This window comes from Aquarana catesbeiana, linkage group LG02 (genome assembly GCF_042186555.1).
Source record: "Aquarana catesbeiana isolate 2022-GZ linkage group LG02, ASM4218655v1, whole genome shotgun sequence".
Taxonomy (NCBI): Eukaryota; Metazoa; Chordata; class Amphibia; order Anura; family Ranidae; genus Aquarana; species Aquarana catesbeiana.
This window is the reverse complement of record NC_133325.1, coordinates 276,231,142-276,251,507: the sequence shown is the minus strand read 5'-3', so window position 1 is coordinate 276,251,507 and position 20,366 is coordinate 276,231,142. Positions and strand designations below refer to the sequence as shown.

At 43.4% G+C, this 20,366-nt stretch overlaps 1 protein-coding gene across 3 annotated transcripts in view; it reads right to left on the bottom strand.

Annotated features, from left to right (window-relative positions):
- TPP2 (tripeptidyl peptidase 2) overlaps positions 1–19,247 on the bottom strand; it is a 97,402-nt gene extending 78,155 nt beyond the window's left edge. For 2 of the 3 annotated variants that reach the window (XM_073614449.1, XM_073614450.1), the window contains exons 1-7: positions 18,926–19,243; positions 15,099–15,227; positions 8,707–8,802; positions 7,572–7,676; positions 4,253–4,377; positions 3,758–3,921; positions 2,811–2,965 (exon numbers count right to left, since the gene is read on the bottom strand). In XM_073614449.1, coding sequence (XP_073470550.1) covers positions 2,811–2,965; positions 3,758–3,921; positions 4,253–4,377; positions 7,572–7,676; positions 8,707–8,802; positions 15,099–15,227; positions 18,926–19,087 — 936 coding nt within the window. In that variant the 5' untranslated portion in view covers positions 19,088–19,243. Of the gene's footprint in view, positions 1–2,810; positions 2,966–3,757; positions 3,922–4,252; positions 4,378–7,571; positions 7,677–8,706; positions 8,803–15,098; positions 15,228–18,925 lie in introns of all 3 variants that reach the window. The other variant, XM_073614451.1, reaches the window with a different exon arrangement.
- Positions 19,248–20,366: the final 1,119 nt, after the last annotated feature.

Genomic DNA, 20,366 nt, shown 5'->3' with positions numbered 1-20,366 from the left:
CTTACATTCAGCTGTGTGCGGGGGAAATGAACACTGTTCTCCATCACCACTATATCATCATTTACTGAAGAGGTAAAGGGGCAGGACGATAACTGCTGGTTGGCTAAAGGGGGGGGGGGGGGGGCTTGATCAGACTGACAGGAGGCTGGGCTAATAAGGATAATAAGGACAGGTTTTTTTTTTTTTTCATTGCACCCAGCTAATATCAGGCATGTTATACAGCAAGTACACAGCTGTCAGTGGGACACATCCGGTGTTCAGGATGGGGGACAGCAGGGGGGAGTTAGATAAGCACTGGATTTCCTCCCCATACACAAGTACTAGGTGGGTCAGCAAAGAACATTACCAACTAAAAAGTCCCAGTATATTCTCAACATACATACCGTAAGAATTGTTCTTCTTTTAGTAAACCTGCTCTGCAAAGTACAGGGCAGGTTTACAGCACAGGCAGGTACAGTTTGGAAAGCAGAGCAGTGGGGACTCACATGGAAGAAGACTGTCTGACATTCATCCTGTGAGATCTTCATGCTGAGGTGAGCTGTAATGTGTGCAGGGCAGGAAGCAGTAATCGGCACTGCACTGTTGTGTTTTCTTCTTGCTCTGCCCACCTGTAGAGGAGCTCTCAGTGTCACAGCCCAGATGGAGCCAACCAGACTTAGCCCGCTGTTTGGGCAGCCTGTAGCAATGACTGAAGCCATAGCCTGAGTATTCTGTGCACAGATTTCTCTGCATGCTGCTCCTGGCAACCAGGTGCCCCCTCCTTGTACAGGCCCTGGTGCCCAGTATTTGATTTATTCTGCCTGAAGGGATGACTCTAGCACTAAGCGTTTGCAAACAAGAGGAGGGTGGAGGATATGGATGGGACATTCATGTCCCTCCACACACGTCAAGGCTTTCTTGTATTGTAGCTACACCTGTCTCTCTGCACAGAGTCATGGTCCTTGAGCTGAAAAACGCTGGTATGAGAAAGGGAAGGGAGTATTTGGGCATGGGGATTTCCCCCACAAGCTGATAATGCTGTCGCTAGTGGGGAGATAGACACTTAAGCCTCATCCAAACGTTTTTTTTTTTTGACACCTGGTGTTCCAGCCAGTAACACACCTCCTGTTTTAGGGTGGATCATCTATCTACAGTGGAACCTTGGATTACGAGCATAATCCGTTCCAGGAGGATGCTTGTAATCCAAAGCACTTGCACATCAAAGCGAGTTTCCCCACAGAAGTCAATGGAAACGAAGATAGTTCGTTCCACATTGACTTCCATTGCATGTAATACCGCATGTGGCCAGAGGTGGGGGGGCGCGCCGGAGAGACTCGGAAATACTCAGTTTCTGAGTGGTCTCGGAGTATTTCCGCGTGTTCCCGATTATTTAGGAGTAGTTCTGAGTATTTCCAAATGGCTCCAAGTGTCACCGGCGCCCCCGCACCTCTGGCCAAATGCGGTACTGCACACTGCAGAAGCTTCAATCCTGCTTGATTTGCAAGACAACACTCAAAAACCGAGTCAGGATTAAAAAAAAATAATTGCTTGTATTGCGAAACGCTCGTTAACCGCATTACTCGCAATCCGAGGTTCCACTGTATAAAGGAACAACTGAAATAACAGCATTGTCTGGGAAGACTACTGTTAGATAGACTTTACAAATGTGACAAATTAAAGCTGAACTCAAGACAACACTCTTTAACCATTTACAGGGACAGTTTTTTTCTTTTGGAATAAAGACCTTTGTAATTATCCTTGTCAGTGATAAATGGTTTGTTTCAACCCTCTAACATACTCTTTTACTGGACAGCTTGGGTCTGTAAAAGGAAATTGAAAATCGACAGACTTACTGGCAGAATCATCAGGTAAAAACTGTTACAAAGGGAAGTCAGAAAAATAAAATCAGCTTTGTTAATGCTAGTAACAGAAAACATTTGGTAATTTTTGGTTTTGCTTTCAGTACCATAAAAAGTGCTAGGGATAAAGCTGGCACTGAGTGAGAATGTAGCTGTTAATGTGACTGTATTGACAGCCAGCTTTGCACGAGAGAGCAAAATTTGGCTTACACAGGACTTATCCCAGATGTCACAGTCACCTAAGCTGCTACATTCTCACATCATGCCAGGAGTAGCTAGCAATAGCCCTGGCATTTCAGCAAGACCTTACAGGAAGGATCACACATCTGGGAAAGACGACGTGTCTAACAGAAAAAACATGTGCAGCAGCCTGCCATGCATACAGGAGAGGGTGGAAGAGTAATTTTTCTCTTACCCAGTAACCAAAGCACCAACATCTGTGCGGTCCTATGCAGACATTGGAAGAACGTACTTAGGGGTGAGGACCTGCCATGAACTAGATAACATCAGTTTTGAGGGAACAAACAAGGAGATTTAGAGGGACATGGCACAACATTTCCACCCACTGCACTAAACAACTCCAGCAAGGAAAAGTACTTAATAAAAAATCCTGAAAATTGACAGTGAAAAAAATAAAAATTAAATAGTGAACATGGAGCCTGATGTCTTCGGCAGTTTTACCACGCAGAACCCCAACGAGAATTGTCCACACATCAGGTTTGCCACACTTCACGCAAGGGGGGCAGGTAGGAAAGCAAGGGCCGGAAAAGTCAGCAGGTGAAGGGCTTGTCAATACCACAGAGATTGCCAAGGGGGTTAACCAGCATGAATGTGGGCTGCCATGGAGTGCAAGAGGCAGAAGAGGGCAGGGCCAGGCATCAGGGGTGCAGCATCCCTAATGACAGGAGCTTAAATGGGCATGAAGAAAATAGTTGTTATTTTAGACTCCCAAGATAAAGTAGTATGCCATACCGCTCTAATCAGTCCTGTGCCAGTCTCCATTGTGCTGAGCCTAGTATCACCGATCTTTATGGCTAGGATCTGGGCCCCTGGAGCTATACCATTTCTTTCAGGTTCATCAGGAAAGTGACCCGCAGCAATACTAGCCACATGTGTCCCATGAGCACCTGTAATATACACAAATATTACAATTAATAAAGTGATATTAAAGTCTTGTATAAAATTAACAAACATGTCATACCTACCTACTCTGTGCAGTGGTTTTGCACAGAACAGCCCAGATCCTCCTCTCCTCGGGTCCCTCGCCGGCGCTCCTGGCCCCTACCTTCTGCTGAGTGCCCCCACAGCAAGCAGCTTCCTATGGGGGCACCCGAGCCGAGCCCCTACTAAGTGTGTGCGTTCAAACATGGAGCCATGGTCCAGCCTTGCCTCCTCTCTCTCACTGGCTCACTGACTTATTGACAGCAGCGGGAGTCAATGGAGCCCGCTGCTGTGTCTCAGCCAATCAGGAGGGAGAGTTCCGGACAGCAGAGTCTTGTGCAACATCACTGGATCAAGATGGGGCTCAGAAGGGATGTTGCACACAAAAGTTTTTCTTTATCTTAATGCATGAAAATAAAAACCTTCTGCCTTTAGAACCACTTTAACATACATGCACAATAATATAAAATAAATAAATGTTAATGTTGGGTAAAGCACATTTAAGCTGTGGGAGCCATAGCAGATGCAAAAAGATCAGCAATAATTACAGAATTAATGTCAAGTTAGGATAAGTAGACATGCTATACAAACAACTCAAAGTTCTAAAAATAAAAATATATAATAATATATATATATATATATATATATATATATATATATATATATATATATATATATATATATATATATACACACACACACACACGTCGGTCAGTGGTAGTAAATGAGGTTGGACAGAGTATCAAAACAGACCTTACCTCCACTTGTTACAATAGACAGCAAATTCCCTTCATCATAAATGTTTACTGAGTAATTCAGCATTTCTGATGTACCAAACGATGCATATTCTTGTATTTCTCTGTAACTTCCTAATACAGTGCAAGCTTCAAGATCCCCACATTCACTTGTGTCCATGCAGGCACTAGAAGAAAACACCTAAATTCAGCAACTCTTATGCTTGAAAAAAAATAAGTATTATAGGATCTTAAACAAAAATTACTGATTTCTTCTATAGTAGGACAAGCAAATTATCAACTTTTTTTCTATTGAATGTGCATTGTGTCATTTGCCACATTTTTAAAATCCATTTACTATCCAGGATTGATTTTGCATTGCCCAGCTGAATCACATTTGCCGCCATCTGGATTTTTCCTTCCAAGCAGTAACCTTCAACATATTTACATTTCTCATTCATGATCATTTCTCATTGTCAAATAGATAACTGATTTTTTCATTAATCCACGAGGACTTACCGCCACGTTTCCCCATCATGCCACACCAAACAGTCATACACTGGACCCGGATCACTATACTTCTTCTCAAATGAATTCAGCAGTTCTACTTGATTTTGAACATCTTCTTTGATCAGTTTTCCCAACTATAGAAAACAAAAAAGACAAAAGAAGAAAAATTCACAGTTCTAAAAACAGGAGTGTGTACCATAAACCAGTTATGCAATTGAAGAGGAATTAAAGCTTGGCTTGGCAGCAGGATGAGAGTTTGCTTTCTCTGCCAAGGCTCCAGTCTTATCCTGTTGACGCTTCTCCAGTGCTCGTATCTCGGGCACACTACACTTTGCTGGGTTTCCCACAATGGCGGCTATTCTCTGGTATTGTTTTAATTCCTCTCAGACATGTCTAAACAGAGCAAAGACACCAGATTGGCAGCAGATCCAGTTCTCCAAGATGGTGGGCTCCCACCCCGCTCAGTGAAAGATAAGTATAAGGAAGCTTTCCAGAAATGATTTGCTAAAACACCAGCTAAAAACAACCCACAGTGGAACAGAGGTGCCAAACCTGGTAGATGTGGACAGCGAAGATACCATGCTCAAGAAGGAGGAAGCAAGCGGCTCTTTAAAATGGGGAACTGAGTACACATGCTTAGAACTCTGACATGGTGCCCATTGCACAGCAGGATAGAACTGCTCCTGAGCCCAAACTACCATTACAGATTGGACTAAAGAAACTTATGTAGAGTGGAGATGTAGCGACTGTGTAAAGCCGCTGGATGCTGTGCAGTGGCTTGTTATTGGAGTTTGTTTTTCTTTGGAGTTTTTATGTAATGGATGCTTGCTGGAACTCTTAAATAAATATTGCGCTATGAGCATATTTTACTGGCTGGTGTGATGAGCTTTTTCCTTTGATAGAGTGCAGTTTTAATTCACCTGGTCCAAAGTAAAAGGGATATCATTCTCAGTGGTAATTGGTGACAGTGGCGATTGCAGTGGATGACCAAATTTCCTCGATGTGATTACCAGAGAGTTTTGTGCTGTGGACTTGCAGCAAATCTATCTGTTGCATTCAAGCTTTTCTCGGGTACGACCAATATTCATAGGACAGCCAATATTGGTATTGAGTGTACATAGCGGATCCCCCCTTAAGGGGACAGACACCTTATATGGTACCACTGGGGAAGAGGGAATGAGACCTGGATGACTTATGGCCACCAGAAGTAGTGTGGGGGGGTGTCCCCTGTCAGAACACAACAGCTTAGTGGGGGGAGATCTCTGTACGAACGTCAGATCGGACAGTTTTTTCAGTTCAACCCACTAGGCATAAAGAAAAAAAAAAAAAAAAAAACAAAAACCTAGTGTGTACCACTTCATCATTCATCGGTAGAACTAATTTAATTAAGATGGTATGGGCCACACAGTTACTCTATATAAATTACACAATTCCTCCATTTGGATACCACATAAGCGGTTTGCTCGTATAGATTCACAATTCTGGGAACTTATCTGGATAAAACAAGCAGCCGCAATTAAACTTACTGCTTTACAATATGGCAAAGATCAAGGAGGTTTGGCAGTCCCAAATGCTAGGATCTATTTCTATGCTGCCTAGCTTCAACATTTACGGGTTGGGATATAATAGATATACATGACCCTATATAAATGGCTGCTATACCAAGCTGACACTTATTTAACCTTCCCTTTGCCCCTTCAACTTTTCCTACAATAATCCTGTTGTGGAAAATTTAGAAGTATTTAAAGCAAAGTCTACAGGTTAGGGGGCTATCTGAGCAGTACTCAAAACCTGTTGCAATTACGGTATTTTGCTTACATCGAGTCTAGAGAACACCTACAAAACCATTTAGATTGGGTAGGTGACATTCTTTCATTTGTCCAAAATGTCATTGTGGTTTGGGAGAGCCAACTCATGTTTTGGAGCTTTTCAGGTACTGGACAAATATCCTTCACACTATGGGGGTTATTTACTAAAGGCAAATCTACTTTGCACGGAAAGTGCACTTGGAAGTAAAGTTGCTGTAGACCTGAGGGGGACATGCAAGGAAAATAAAAAAAAAAAAAAAAAAAAAAAAACAGTATTTTAGCTTGCACATGATTAGATGATAAAATCAGCAGAGCTTCCACTTATTTCAGATCTACCCCTTAGATTTAGAGCGACTGCACTTCCAAGTGCACTTTCAGTGCAAAGTGGATTTGCCTTTCGTAAATAACCCCCTATATCCTCTATACAGCCCTAAAATTTTCCACTCGCCTACTCGCATTTTGCAAATGGAAAATGAGGGCTGGTGAGCATGGGCTGCCTTGGAGTGTGTGGGGGGGGGGGCAAACACCGCTGGTAGGCGGGGTTGAATGGGAGCCGTTTTTCCAGTGATCACCCCGGGGAAGAGAGAGGAGAGCAGGTGGCCGGATCATCAGAGCGCCGAGGAACAATCGCTGTAACAGCTTTCATTAGAATTGCCGTGTGTTCCCGCACTCACTGTCACACACAGCCCTGCCTCCTAGCCCAGGTACTTTGATAGACAGATCAGCCAACCAATGCCAGGATGTGTGATGTATATCAAAGTATCTGAGCCAGGAGGTGGCGCTGTATGAAAAAGCGAGCGGCAGTAACACTCAGCAATTCAAACGAAAGCTGTTACAGCGATGTTCCTTGGCACTCTGATGATCCGGCCAGCAATCCTCTTCCTCTCCTCCCCTGCATAGGTAGGCTGCACTGTGGGGCACAGGCGAGGCGGCGCTGATAAAGGTGTTAATATTTATTTTTGTAACTTAATTCTGCATAAAACATTTAAGTGTAATTTCATGAGATAAGTTATGAGGGCGTGTTTAGGGGCGGAATTAGGGGCTGGGCAGGGTAGGGGTTGTGCAACTGGGAGCGAGTAACCCTTGAGGCCTGGCTAGTAGCTCAGGACTTGAAATTTTGAGCCCTGCTCTATATAGGATATCTCTTTACCTCAAGATCCTTCAGTTTGTCACCTGGGTTCACTAAATTAGGAAATGCTTACACTTCCTGTACCCACTGCTATATTACGTCTTCTTTTTATTGCCCGTAAACAAAGCGATCGTTTTTGGCTGTCTTCTCATGCTCCCATGATACAACAGTGGATTGAATGGGCAAATTCCATATTGATATGAAAGAGACTAACATAACAACATTGTAAGGGCTACGCTGGCATGCTGAAGAACATTCCAGGTTTGAAGTGCCAGAATAAGGTAAATAATATTGCCTAGTGTAGGAATAAAAGCCCTTGGCAGACAACTGCTATAAGCTACAACACATTACCGCATCATAGGGGCTTCCTTCACGCAAGTTTATTTCTAACCTGGGTTTGATTGTTCGAGCCTGTGTCAATCTCCTCCTGCTTCCTGCATGCGTCTGCTAGTATGGCTCGGTGGGTGGGATCCCACAATTTTTCTTTTCGCTCTTTCTAGAACAGCAAAAAATAAAGTTAATGTAACTATGTCCAACAATAAACAGTGGCAAACATAAAATTTAAAATTACAAAATCAAAATTCTGCAAAGGTTAGGTGTAGTTATGGTTTTATGGTTGTAACACGTGAAAAACGTTAAAAGCAGAGTTCTAGCCACCTGTGAAAAAAATAAAAAGCCAACAGCTACAAAAACTGTAGCTGCTGACTTTTAAAAAAACAGCCACTCACCTGTCCCACGATCCAGCGGTGTGCTCACCCCAGTCGGTCTTGCTCGCTGTCTTTGGTCCCCAGCATCCTCGTTATGGGCACCCGGCTGTGACAGCTTGCGGCTTCACAGCCGGGTGCCCACTGCCCATGCGTGAGTCGTGCTGTACATCGTGAGTGGTGGATACAGTCTTCTGGGAACTCTTAGTGTCTCAGAATACTGCAGGGGGGAGGGAGGAAGGAGAACTTGCCTTTGCGAGCGCCGCTAGGAACGGAAGTGGGAAGCAGGTACCTGTCAAAATCGATAACAACCCATGCCAGCTACATGAGGCTAGTACTCTATTGAGAGTGGCACCTTGCTGACATAAAAACATCTACTCCTAGTTGGTGACTGTTGGTAATTTGACAGTAACCACCTAACCTAACATAGTGCTGTTGTGACATTGCTTTTTCTTAAAAAGCTACTTTTCTCTTTCCTTTAGTGCCGGTTCACACAGGGTTGGCTTCAAAGTCGCCCGACTTTGAAGTCAATTGAAGCCGCTCCGAAGTCGCCCCAAAGTAGTACTGGATGGAGTGCGAATTGTCAGGTTGACAAGTCACCTAACAGGTCGCCCCTGTGTGAACTAGCACTAAGGACTGACACTTGTTTGCAATTTTAGAAACATATCAAAACACAAGTCAACTGGGGTTACGCCAGTCACAAACACTAAATTCCCCCGGGTTATGAAGATGTTAACGTACAAAATTTAAGATCATTTGTCTTTTTTTTTTTTTTATATATAAAAGGAAAAAGAGGATATACGTTTTGAGAATTACTATTACCTGCAGTCGCTCTTTGAGGGCCTTTGGATAAAAGTCAAAGCCATTCTTTTCACCGATATGATATCTACCTGAAGGATTTTTCCAGCTTGTGGGTATCTACAAGAAGAAAACATAACTAGCAATCCTTTATGAAAGCAACAAAAAATGATGATACAACTTACATGGAACGTCATAGTTATAAAATTATGGCTCATGGATTACCCAGATGGCCAAAAATAACAAATCAGTCTACTTATAGGTCAAAAGAGATGTATCAACAAATGCCAGCTATAAATAGTAGGGATGTACTGATATTTTTTATTTTATCGGCAAGTATGAGTACAGATACTTTTGGTTAAGTACTCACCGATAGGGAGTACCGATACTTTGCGGTGTAATTTGCGTCAATACAAAAAAAATAAATTGCCACAAATCGCACTGCAGGGAATCGCATGCGATTCCTGTCCAAATCACATTCTATTTCCCCCACTGCTTGTGTGTGTGTGTTATTCAAAATTTTTAGAACTCACAGTACATATCTGACCTGATGCAAAATCTACATAGGTGTCCCGTCCCGTCAATGATAGCAAATCACGGGCGCCGGTGGTGATCACAGGGCTGGAGAAGTTTCAGGACCCTGAGGGCATAGGGGGGAGTGATGTCAGCTTGGGGACAGACTGCCTCTACATCTCCAGCGGCCGTAATTTGCCATCATCGGCGGGACGGGGATATCCACCGATACCAGTATTGGAGTATCCCTAATAAATAGGATTATTAATGCTGTTTTACAATAGGTGCAGCTGACCTCTTCATCTAGAGAGCTTCAAGTTAAACCTACAAAGTCAGGATAAGAAATCAATGAGGTCTACGCTGCTCACAGAATATGTTTTGGCTGGATTGCATTTGCTGAAAAAGAGTCTCAGTTCTACAGATTCTAAACTGGATGCGACACAATCAACGTTTACTGACAGCTGCAGCCACGGTAGAAATCAATGATGTCTTAGCCTGCCTAAAGGCCACTTTCACACTGAGGCGCTTTACAGGCGCTATAGCGCTAAAAATAGTGACTGTAAAGCGCCTCTGTCACTCCAGTGTGAAAGCCCGAGTGCTTTCATACTGGAGCGGTGCGCTGGTAGGACGCCAAAAAAAGTCCTGCAAGCAGCATCTTTGAGGCACTTTAGGAGTGGTGTACACACTGCTCTTAAAGCGCTCCTGCTTATTGAAATCAATGGGCAGCACCGATTAATAGTGCCCCGCTAGCGGCCGAAAATCGCTGCAAAAGCGACGGTAAAGCGTCGCTAAAAATAGCGGCTCTTTACCGCCGACGCCCGCCCGCCCGCCCTAGTGTGAAACACAGGTAGCGTCTGAGCTGTAAACGAAACTTGTTGAACATAAAGTGGTTTAAGGCCTACAATATATATGATTGGGAAATGCTTTGCTGATCTGAGCTTTATGAGTGAATGACACCACATCCCACTGTGTCTGTAATACATTAAAAACTTACAATAAAACACTACAATGAAAAAGGTAAACCTTGAATTGGATAGATGTAAATCTCTATTTTTAAAACACAGATTGTTGAATGGTGTAATTTGCTTTTTATTTTATTTTTTGCTGTGCAGGCAAGCTGGTAAGTATGCTTGGAAACATATCGGGCAGAATTTACTAAACTCAGAGCAGCTGTTCAAAGTAACCAGTTTCTAGCTTCAAGTATATGTGAACCCTCAACTTGTAAATCACCCCTTTGATTAAAATAAAAATGAAAGTCAAAACATGCATACACATAAAATATACAGTGTATATAAAATCTCAGGTTTCTGCGATGTAAAAAAAAAATTAGACAAAGAAAAATCATTCAAGAACTTTTTCCACCTTTAGACCCCTTTCACAATGAGGGAGTTTTCAGGCATTTTAGCGCTAGAAATAGTAACTGCAAAGCGCCTGAAAACCGCCTCCCATTCATTTCAGTGTGACTTTTCACACTGGAGCGGAGCGCTTTATACAGAACGCCCCAAAACGCCCCTGCCCATTCATTGAAAAGCGTTTCAAAAGCACAACAACACGGGCGCTTTTAACCCCTTCTTCGGCCACTAGCGGTGGTTAAAACGCCCTGCTATTGTCCGAAAAGCGCTGCTTAAACAGCGCTAATGCACCGCTAATACAAAGCAGCACTTTACCGCTAATGCTCGGGCAGCCCCAGTGTGAAAATATATGGGGATTTGGTCACACCATATTGCTATATGGTGCTTAAGCCCACCTACTGTGACAAAGTACCCTATGATTATGGATAGTATAGGACCCACTAATCATGGGGTACTTTGTTGCAGTAAGTGGGCTTAAGCACCATACAGCAATATGGTGTGACCAAAGCCCCATATTTTTTGATAATGTTTTTTGAAAATGTCTAGGTGTTTTAAATAGCATTGCAGGAGGTAAATGTCTTTTTTGCATGTGTGCGCTGTAATATTCTGTTCTGTTGTATGGTCTTATGGCTGCACCATCTTTAATGCATCTTTTAGGGTGTTCCCCCCAAATATCTTGTTCATCTATTGTATGGATTCTGACCAAATCCTTTTGGGCAGGAGCACACCACTCCCACATCAGTGCCTCTCATTAGTGTACACCTGTGTCATCGGTTCATAAATGTCCTTTAGTTCTCCCATATAGAGGAGTGTATGGCTCCCATGGTTCAGAGAAGCAGGATCTCCCATTCTATGGATAGCGTAGGACCCACTAACCATGGGGTACTTTGTCGCAGTAAGTGGGCTTAAGCACCATAAATCATAATGGCAACAGAAACTGACCTTCATCAAAAGTTGAACTGTATAAAACAGGAAAGGGATATGAAAAGATATCCAAGGAATTGAGAATGCCAATCAGCAGTGTTGAAACTCTAATCAAAAATTGGAAAATGAGGGGTTCTGTTGAAATCAAACCACGGTCATGTAGACCAACTAAAATTTCAGCCACACCTGCCAGGAAAAAATTGTTCAGGATGCAAAGAAAAACCCACAAATAACTTCAGGTGAAATACAGGACTCTCTGAAAACGCGTTGTGGCTGTTTCAAGATGCACAATAAGGAGGCACGTAAAGAAAGCTGGGCTGCATGGTCGAGTCGCCAGAAGAAAGTCATTACTACGCAAATGCCACAAAAATGGCCAAGAAATCAAATTCTGCCAGGGCACAAAAATACACACACACACACTATCTCACAAAAGTGAGTACACCCCTCACATTTTTGTAAATATTTTATTATATATCTTTTCATGTGACAACACTGAAGAAATGACACTTTGCTACAATGTAAAGTAGTGAGTGTACAGCTTGTATAACAGTGTAAATTTGCTGTCCCCTCAAAATAACTCAATACACGGCCATTAATGTCTAAACCGCTGGCAACAAAAGAGAGTACGCCCCTAAGTCCAAATTGAGCCCAAAGTTTCAATATTTTGTGTGGCCACCATTACTTTCCAGCACTGCCTTAAAGCAGGGTTCCACCCAGATTTTATTTTTTATTTTTTTTGCTAATCCGTTCTGCTACACTGCATTAAATACTTTAATGTGTGTGGTTAATAAATTTGCCGTTCAATTCCTGGATTTTTTTTTTTTTTGTATGTACTCAGGTTTGTTTTCTTCTTTGCAGAGCGCTTCCATCTTCACTGTGGGCATGTGAAGCCCACTAGGAGTCTGTACCAGGATATGGTGCAGCTGGCTACCCAGCATAAACCAACCGATCTCGCGCAGTATACACAGGCCGTAGCATACAAAGATGGTCTTGTTGCCATAACAAACGGGCAGCGACGGAGGAAGTGTCCGCCTCATTGTTATGGCTACAAAGAATCTGTTGTCTCCTGGGATTGATAATATGTATCTCCCAGGAGACATTGCAAAGCCGCAAATAACGTGCGTGGCCAGGGCCACGAAGGAGGAAGTGAGAATAGAATAAAGAATTACTAAAGTAAGTGATCCAGAAAAAATAAATAAAAATGATATGCCAATTTGGAATTACTGCACACATTATTGCTGGATGGTGAGGACTTCAAAAGGTGGGTGGAACTCCGCTTTAAGCCTCTTGGGCATGGAGTTCACCAGAGCTTCACAGGTTGCCACTGGAGTCCTCTTCTACTCCTCCATGACAACATCACGGAGCTGGTGGATGTTAGAGACCTTGCACTCCTCCACCTTCCATTTGAGGATACCCCACAGATGCTCAATAGGGTTTAGGTCTGGAGACATGCTTGGCCAGTACATCTTTACCCTTATCAATTTGATGCAGTGTGCGGCGTATGCTCATAGCACTGCCAGGCTGAACCCCCACTCCTTCAATGCTGGCAGCACTCATACGTCCATTTCCCAAAGACAACCTCTGGATATGATGCTGAGCATGTGCACTCAACTTCTTTGGTCGACCATGGCGTGGCCTGTTCTGAGTGGAACCTGTCCTGTTAAACAGCTGTATGGTCTTGGCCACCGTGCTGCAGCTCAGTTTCAGAGTCTTGGCAATCTTTTTATAGCCTAGAGAGATCACATACCCTCTGTTCTCAGCTGCATATGGAACTCAAAGAGCTGGGGAAGGAGAAACAGCCGGATACTGAACTTTCCAGTAAATGGTTGGGGGCACGTGTGAGCCCCCAAGACTGGAGGAGAGCAGGCACAGCTAGATAACTGACCACTGTGCTCTCATGCCTAGTGTGGTCAGTTATTAATAGAAAAGCAGAGGGACTGGCAGAAACACCAGGGATTTCACACAAGGGAAGCAATACAAAAAGAACAGGATACTTTTTTATACAAGTACATAAAAGCATATACACATATCAGGAATATGAAATGTTGCGTTTACATTATCTTTTAGCTTGTTCAATTACACTTTTAAAATAAAAGCTAGAAGCTAACTGGTTGCCATGCACAGCTGTTGCAGATTCTTTGTGCTCCAGTCTTAGTAAATCCCCCTATCTTTTGTATGTGCTGTGCAAAGCCCTTTCATGTATACCTTGCTCTAGGGGACAGTTTACAACAGAACACAATGCTGGAAATACATGTTCTATGCATGTTTCCTGCACTGTGCCGAAACTTCTTTACGATCTGCTTCAGGTGCCAATGTAATGTTAACAGCACCCTAAAGGCTGATTGCAAACACAGTACGCTTGTGGGCACCAAATCGCATGGTAACCCTCACCTCTCAATGTGAGGGTTATGCACCTGTAATGTAGTGACAAGTAGTGAGAAAACTTATTTAAACCACATCAAATCCCAGGAGAAAGTAGAGAGGAGACATAGCTGAAGGTGGCAGCAGAGGAGTTATGGGGGATGAGTGTCCAACTACTGCTTAGAAGACCCATGGTGGAGAGACACATTGGGACCCGTCCTTACCAAGACCCGAGGCTGGGGTAGATAGCCACACGCCTGTATGATCTCCGTAACAAGAGATCAAAGGAGATGGTAAGGGGCAGCATTTATATTGGTGGAGGAACCCTTCTGTCACCATGTTCTTCTGGGTGTTATAGTCGTATTACTCACATCGCATGGATGCTTGTCTCACCCATCTCTGAAGGAGTGTTTTGCCAGTGAACTTTTTCCCTCCCCTTCATACTTTTGGAATGGACTCAATTCACTCATTTTTCCATGTTATACTTATTTTGTTTGATGTGGTTTAAATAAGTTTTCTCACTACTTGTCACTACATTACGGGTGCATAACCCTCACATTGAGAGGTGATTTCATTGTTTCATTCTCATCCATTATTTAAGTTTTTCAGCGCAGCTACTTTTGATTTTGGTTTATTACAGTGTGGGTGTCTCACATTTTCTAGTTGCAGCTTTGTGTTATTTGATTTCCTATACTATGTACACTGGTTGTATACAGGTTTTATGGGGATAGCGCAGTAATTTTTTTCCATTATAGTCATTCAAATAATTGACCTGCAGAATCGCACAGCAATGCAACAAACCTTCTAGTGCTATTCAGATGTGAACTAGGCCATTGGTTGCCATTTTTGTTTAGTTTGCTGGAATTGGCTTGGGGACACATTGGTAGCCTTCAGCTGGCATTGTTTTGTGCTGAGCGTCTGGTGTGTCCCTGCACTTTCCTTAGGGAGAAATGGGATGCATCAAGGGATACCTGCTCTTAATTTATCCATTGCCAAATATACTCTACATGGAAAGGCAGATGAGAGTTAGGACCACACTATATGGAGGGGCCTTGATGAGGCAATGCGGCTTTCACATATACTTGCAAATATTGTGCAACTAAAACCTGTTTAACGCATACAGTGCAATTTGTTTATTTGTTTTGTTTGCTAGCTAGCTGGTAAATCTGCTGGGCATTTTGTTTTGTTGTTTTAGATTATGCAATAACCTACCAAGCAAACAAATGCACTTGTGCGCCATCTGAGATAAGTCGCATGGGACCTTACCTTTAAAGTCCTTCCAGAAAGGCCAGCTATGATACCATCTTTTGGTTCAACCACAGTACTAGTGCACACATCGCCACTTCCAGTTGTATCAATGATGTCAATTATCTTGGGTTTTCCATCTGTTGTTTGCTAAGGAGAAAAATAAATAGTATTGGCAACTTTAATAAGGAATTTATTATTTCTAGAGCGCTATACACGACTCTGTTGCTGTATATTTGAAAAACGATCAATCCTGATGTACCGACGGCCTCTCTCATTTCTTGAGGAGCTAAAATGCCAGGACAGTACAAACATATAGAACAGATTACATGACTGCTGTGGCAGGGATCATTGATAGTGACAGTGGTAAATAAAAAAAAAAAAACAAAAAAACAAAAAAGGAAATCGTTTTTTATTCAAATTTTTTTAAACATTTTATTTTATTAAATACTCTCATCTAGAGCTGCATGATTAATCGTTAAAGCATTGGGATAGTTATTCTACCCTAGTCCCGATCTTAACCTCTTGCTTACTGGGCACTTAAACCCCTCTCCTGCCCAGAACAATTTTTAGCTTTCAGCGCTGTCACATTTTGAATGACAATTGCACGGTCGTGCTACACTGTACACATATGAAGTTTTTACCATTTTTTCACACAAATGGAGCTTTCTTTTGGTGGGATTTAATCACCATTTGGGTTTTTATTTTTTGCTAAACAAACAAAAAAAAAACAAAGACAGAAATTTTTGAAAAAAAAAAAAAAAACATGTTTAATAGTTTATTATAAAATTTTTTCTCCTTCATTGATATTCGCTGATGAGGCTGCACTGATGGGCACAAATAAGGCGGCACTGATAAGACGGCACTGATGGGTACTGGTAGGTGGCACTGGTAGGCAGCACTGGTAATGACGCACTGATTATAGGCGGCACGGTGGGCACTGACAGGTGGCGCTGGTAGGTACCTCCACGATCGGGACCGATATCCCTCTCGCAGCCGCCGGTGATCGGCTTTTTTTTTCCTCCTCACGCTATCAGTGCAAGGAGGAAAAATAGCCGATTACCGGCTCTGTTCACATCACATGATCGGCTGACAGCTGATCACGTGTTAAGGGGTTGGGATCAACCCGTTACTACGATCTGTGATCAGGCGAGTCTCATAGACTCGCTGATCACAGAGCGACCCAGGTCCAGGGACGCCCTCCCGGCAAATTAAGTCCGCGCTGTAGCCATCTTTCGGCTATATCGTGGACGGCAAGTGGTTAAAAAAGCATTTCCTTGATTCAGTGCAGAGAGCTCTTTGCTCAAGCAGACAGCTGTCAAAAAACAAAAACACAAAAAAAAAAAAAAAACAAAAAAAAAAACAGGCAGCCTGCCAAGTTTCTCACAACATTGTTAAAGAGAAGCTTTGTAACATATTTCTTTTAGGCTGCATTCACACCTGAGTGTTTTCAGCTCGTAAAACGCCAGAAAGAACACCCGAAAAACACCCAACAAGCAAAATCCCATTCATTTAAATGGCCCCTGTTCACATCTGAGCATTTTGTAGCCTGAAGCAAAATGCCTGAAGCTCAAAAAGTACATGAGCTTCTTTTTGGGCAGATTACAGGTGTTTTTCTGCTTTTTACATTGGTGACCTTTTGACCTGTGCAAAATCGTGGCAAAAAAACGCCGGAAAAAAAATTGTGGAAAAAAAGCACGACTTTGTGCCTGAAAATGAAACGCTCAGGTGTGAATGCAGCCTTGGATCAAAGGAGTGAACTGACCGGTTCCCACTATTGCGATGCAAGAACCCTGCGAATCCAGTGCAGGTTCCCACATCGCACCTAAATCACGCACTGGTTCACACCGAGATCTGCGAACCGCTGCGGGTGTCAATGTAAAGTTAATGACACTTCCAGATTGGTTCGCAGATCACAGTGCAAACTGAACATCCATGCAATCCAATTCCAGTGCGGACCAAAAAAAGGGTCCTGTACCATTTTGGTGCAAATGCGATGTGATTTCAGCCATACAGCTTGTATGGCTGAAATCGCATCCCCACAGACATCGCATGTGATCTGCAAAGCAATGTGGTGCGAATCACATGCAATGTCTGGCATCGCACAAGTGTGAACTGGGCCTAAATGAGGTCAGTTTACCACTTAAAGACTAAACCTTTTTTGACACTTGTTGCTTACAAGTTAAAATCAGTATTTTTTGCTAGAAAATTATTTAGAACCCCCAAACATTATATATTTTTTTTTTAGCAGACACCCTAGAGAATAAAATGGTGGTTGTTGCAATATTTTATGTCACCTTGTATTAGTGCAGTGGTCTTTCAAACGCAATTTTTTTGGGGGAAAAATTATACTTTAATGAATAAAAAAAAAACCTAAACAGTAAAGTTAGCCCAATTGTTTTGTATAATGTAAAAGATGATGTTACAACCGTGATCTTTATTCTAAGCAAAAAAAAATTAAAAAAATTGTGATGTTCATTTTATCCAGAATCGTGCAGCTCTACTCTCATCAGAGTAGTTCAGTGTCACCATAGTAACACTACTACACTGGGGGGAGGGTAAGGGAGTTTATTTTACACTTTGATTGCTGTTAAAATGATGATCAATGTAAGTGCAATCTTCTAAACTGTCATGAATGGGTTACATTCATAACAGCTGTAATTACTGGTGACCTGTGGTTGGCTATAGCACAGGGTGCTGTGATTGGCCTAGGTACCACATGACAGAAAACAGCGGTTATGAATGAAATTTTTTCAGAACAGCTTTGTTGACATGGTGATCATCGCATAGATCACATGACCCCACAGCTGCCAAACCGAGCAGCACACTACAAGCCCCTAACCTGCACATACACAACACGCACATATACATAATCCAGCTTGCCCGTGCCACTTGCAGTAAACGTACAGTGGGCGGTAGGCAAGTGTTATATGCATTTTGATTTGCTGCCATTGACTTCTGTATAATGCACGTCTGCTGGTGTGTGATATGCAGGGGCAGTGTGTTGTGTTTTTTTTTTTTTTTTTCTAACTTTATTGAAAGGTCATAAAATGACATTTCCTTCAACTCTGTGCACCGCATCTTACCTTTACTAGAAAACTGCCTAAGCTAATAAAGGGCATTTGTAGATAAAAGCTGCCCCCATTAACCTGCAACAGGCAGCAGACAGGGATGTCTATATGCCACGGGCACAATACTTCAAACCCATGGCAATGTTCACCCAACATGCACAGATCGGTGGGCCACAAGCCCGTCAACAGCTACACAGTCAAGTAAAAGGGGAAGCGTGGCAAACACCCAACAACCGCGTTCAACGAACACAGCAAAAATGGGGTTAAAACAGGTGGCGAGGAGGCGTTACAACGCTTGTCAGTAGCCTCTATGTGTGGCAAGGGAGATTTAGACATCTTTTTATTTGTTCAGCCAACAATCATAATTTCATCCACAGAAGTGTGGTGATAGAGGGATCCTCTTCTGTCAGAATACACAGATCATAGCTGCAGCTGATTGGCTGCCTGTGCTGATCAGACACAAATTTCCCAACATTCCTGATGTAGAGAAGTTGATCATCTCATCTAAAAGAGGAGCAGTCATAGATAGATATATGGCGGGTCCCTGCTGAAGCACCTGAATTTGTAGCCATCAGAGATCAGACAATGGAGGGTGGTATCAGTGGGGTCCTCCAATGGTTGCACCTCCTGTGATCTAGTTGTGGGTGTCTAGGCATGCAGTGTAATGTATATGTGCCTGAGATCAGAGGAGGAAATCATAGAGTCCTCCTGTATAGAGAGTACTTCCTCCAATGATGTGTACACCCCCACACCATGACACCCCCTCCCCCACTATACCTGCATCCCCGGAGCCCCCGGGTCCACCCCGGTGTCCAGCACAGCGATCAGAACCCCGCGCCCATCGTACTGGGGGTACCGAGTGAGGAACGACGCTGCTCCGGTCTCCTTCTTGGGCAGCAGGCCGTGGAAGGGGAAAGGCTCTTCGGTGCCGGCAGCCATGATAATGACAAGGAAGAGGGCCGATGGCAGTTAAGGCGAACAGATAGCAGCAATCTTCCGGCAGCGCTGCCTTCCAGGGAGACGTAACGCAAGGTGACCACGCCTCTTCCTTACCACCAAACAGATGGACGGACACGGCGATTCGCTTCATCAGCTCCGCCCCCCGGTCTAAGGCGGAAGAAAGAGCGGAGAGTAGGAAGTACAGAGGGCGGCTCTATGGAGGAAGGCGGGAGTGTGCTCAACTATGGTTATCACCGTACTGTATAGAGCAGTGCTGGGAGAGAGGGTCTCCGGGGGGACACTCACCTCTACAATGGATGCATACAATAGTCTACTAATGCCATACTACATGGGAGCTATCGGACTGCAGGCATGCTACAAAGATATGTAATAGGAGGAAGAGACTAGGAGCATGGTACAAGAGACCATCATAGACTGCAGACATGTAACAGGAGATATGGACTAGGAGCATGGTACAAGAGACCATCAGAGACTGCAGACATGTAACAGGAGATATGGACTAGGAGCATGGTACGAGAGACCATCATAGACTGCAGACATGTAACAGGAGATATGGACTAGGAGCATGGTACAAGAGACCATCAGAGACTGCAGACATGTAACAGGAGATATGGACTAGGAGCATGGTACAAGAGACCATCAGAGACTGCAGACATGTAACAGGAGATATGGACTAGGAGCATGGTACAAGAGACCATCAGAGACTGCAGGCATGTTATAGGAGATGTGGACTAGGAGCATGGTACAAGAGACCATCAGAGACTGCAGACATGTTACAGGAGATGTGGACTAGGAGCATGGTACAAGAGACCATCAGAGACTGCAGACATGTTACAGGAGATATGGACTAGGAGCATGGTACAAGAGACCATCAGAGACTGCAGACATGTTACAGGAGATGTGGACTAGGAGCATGGTACAAGAGACCATCAGAGACTGCAGACATGTAACAGGAGCTAGAGACTAGGAGCATGGTACAAGAGACCATCAGAGACTGCAGGCATGTTATAGGAGATATGGACTAGGAGCATGGTACAAGAGACCATCAGAGACTGCAGGCATGTTATAGGAGATATGGACTAGGAGCATGGTACAAGAGACCATCAGAGACTGCAGACATGTTACAGGAGATATGGACTAGGAGCATGGTACAAGAGACCATCAGAGACGGCAGACATGTTACAGGAGATAAGGACTAGGAGCATGGTACTGTTACAGGAGATAAGGACTAGGAGCATGGTACTGTTACAGGAGATAT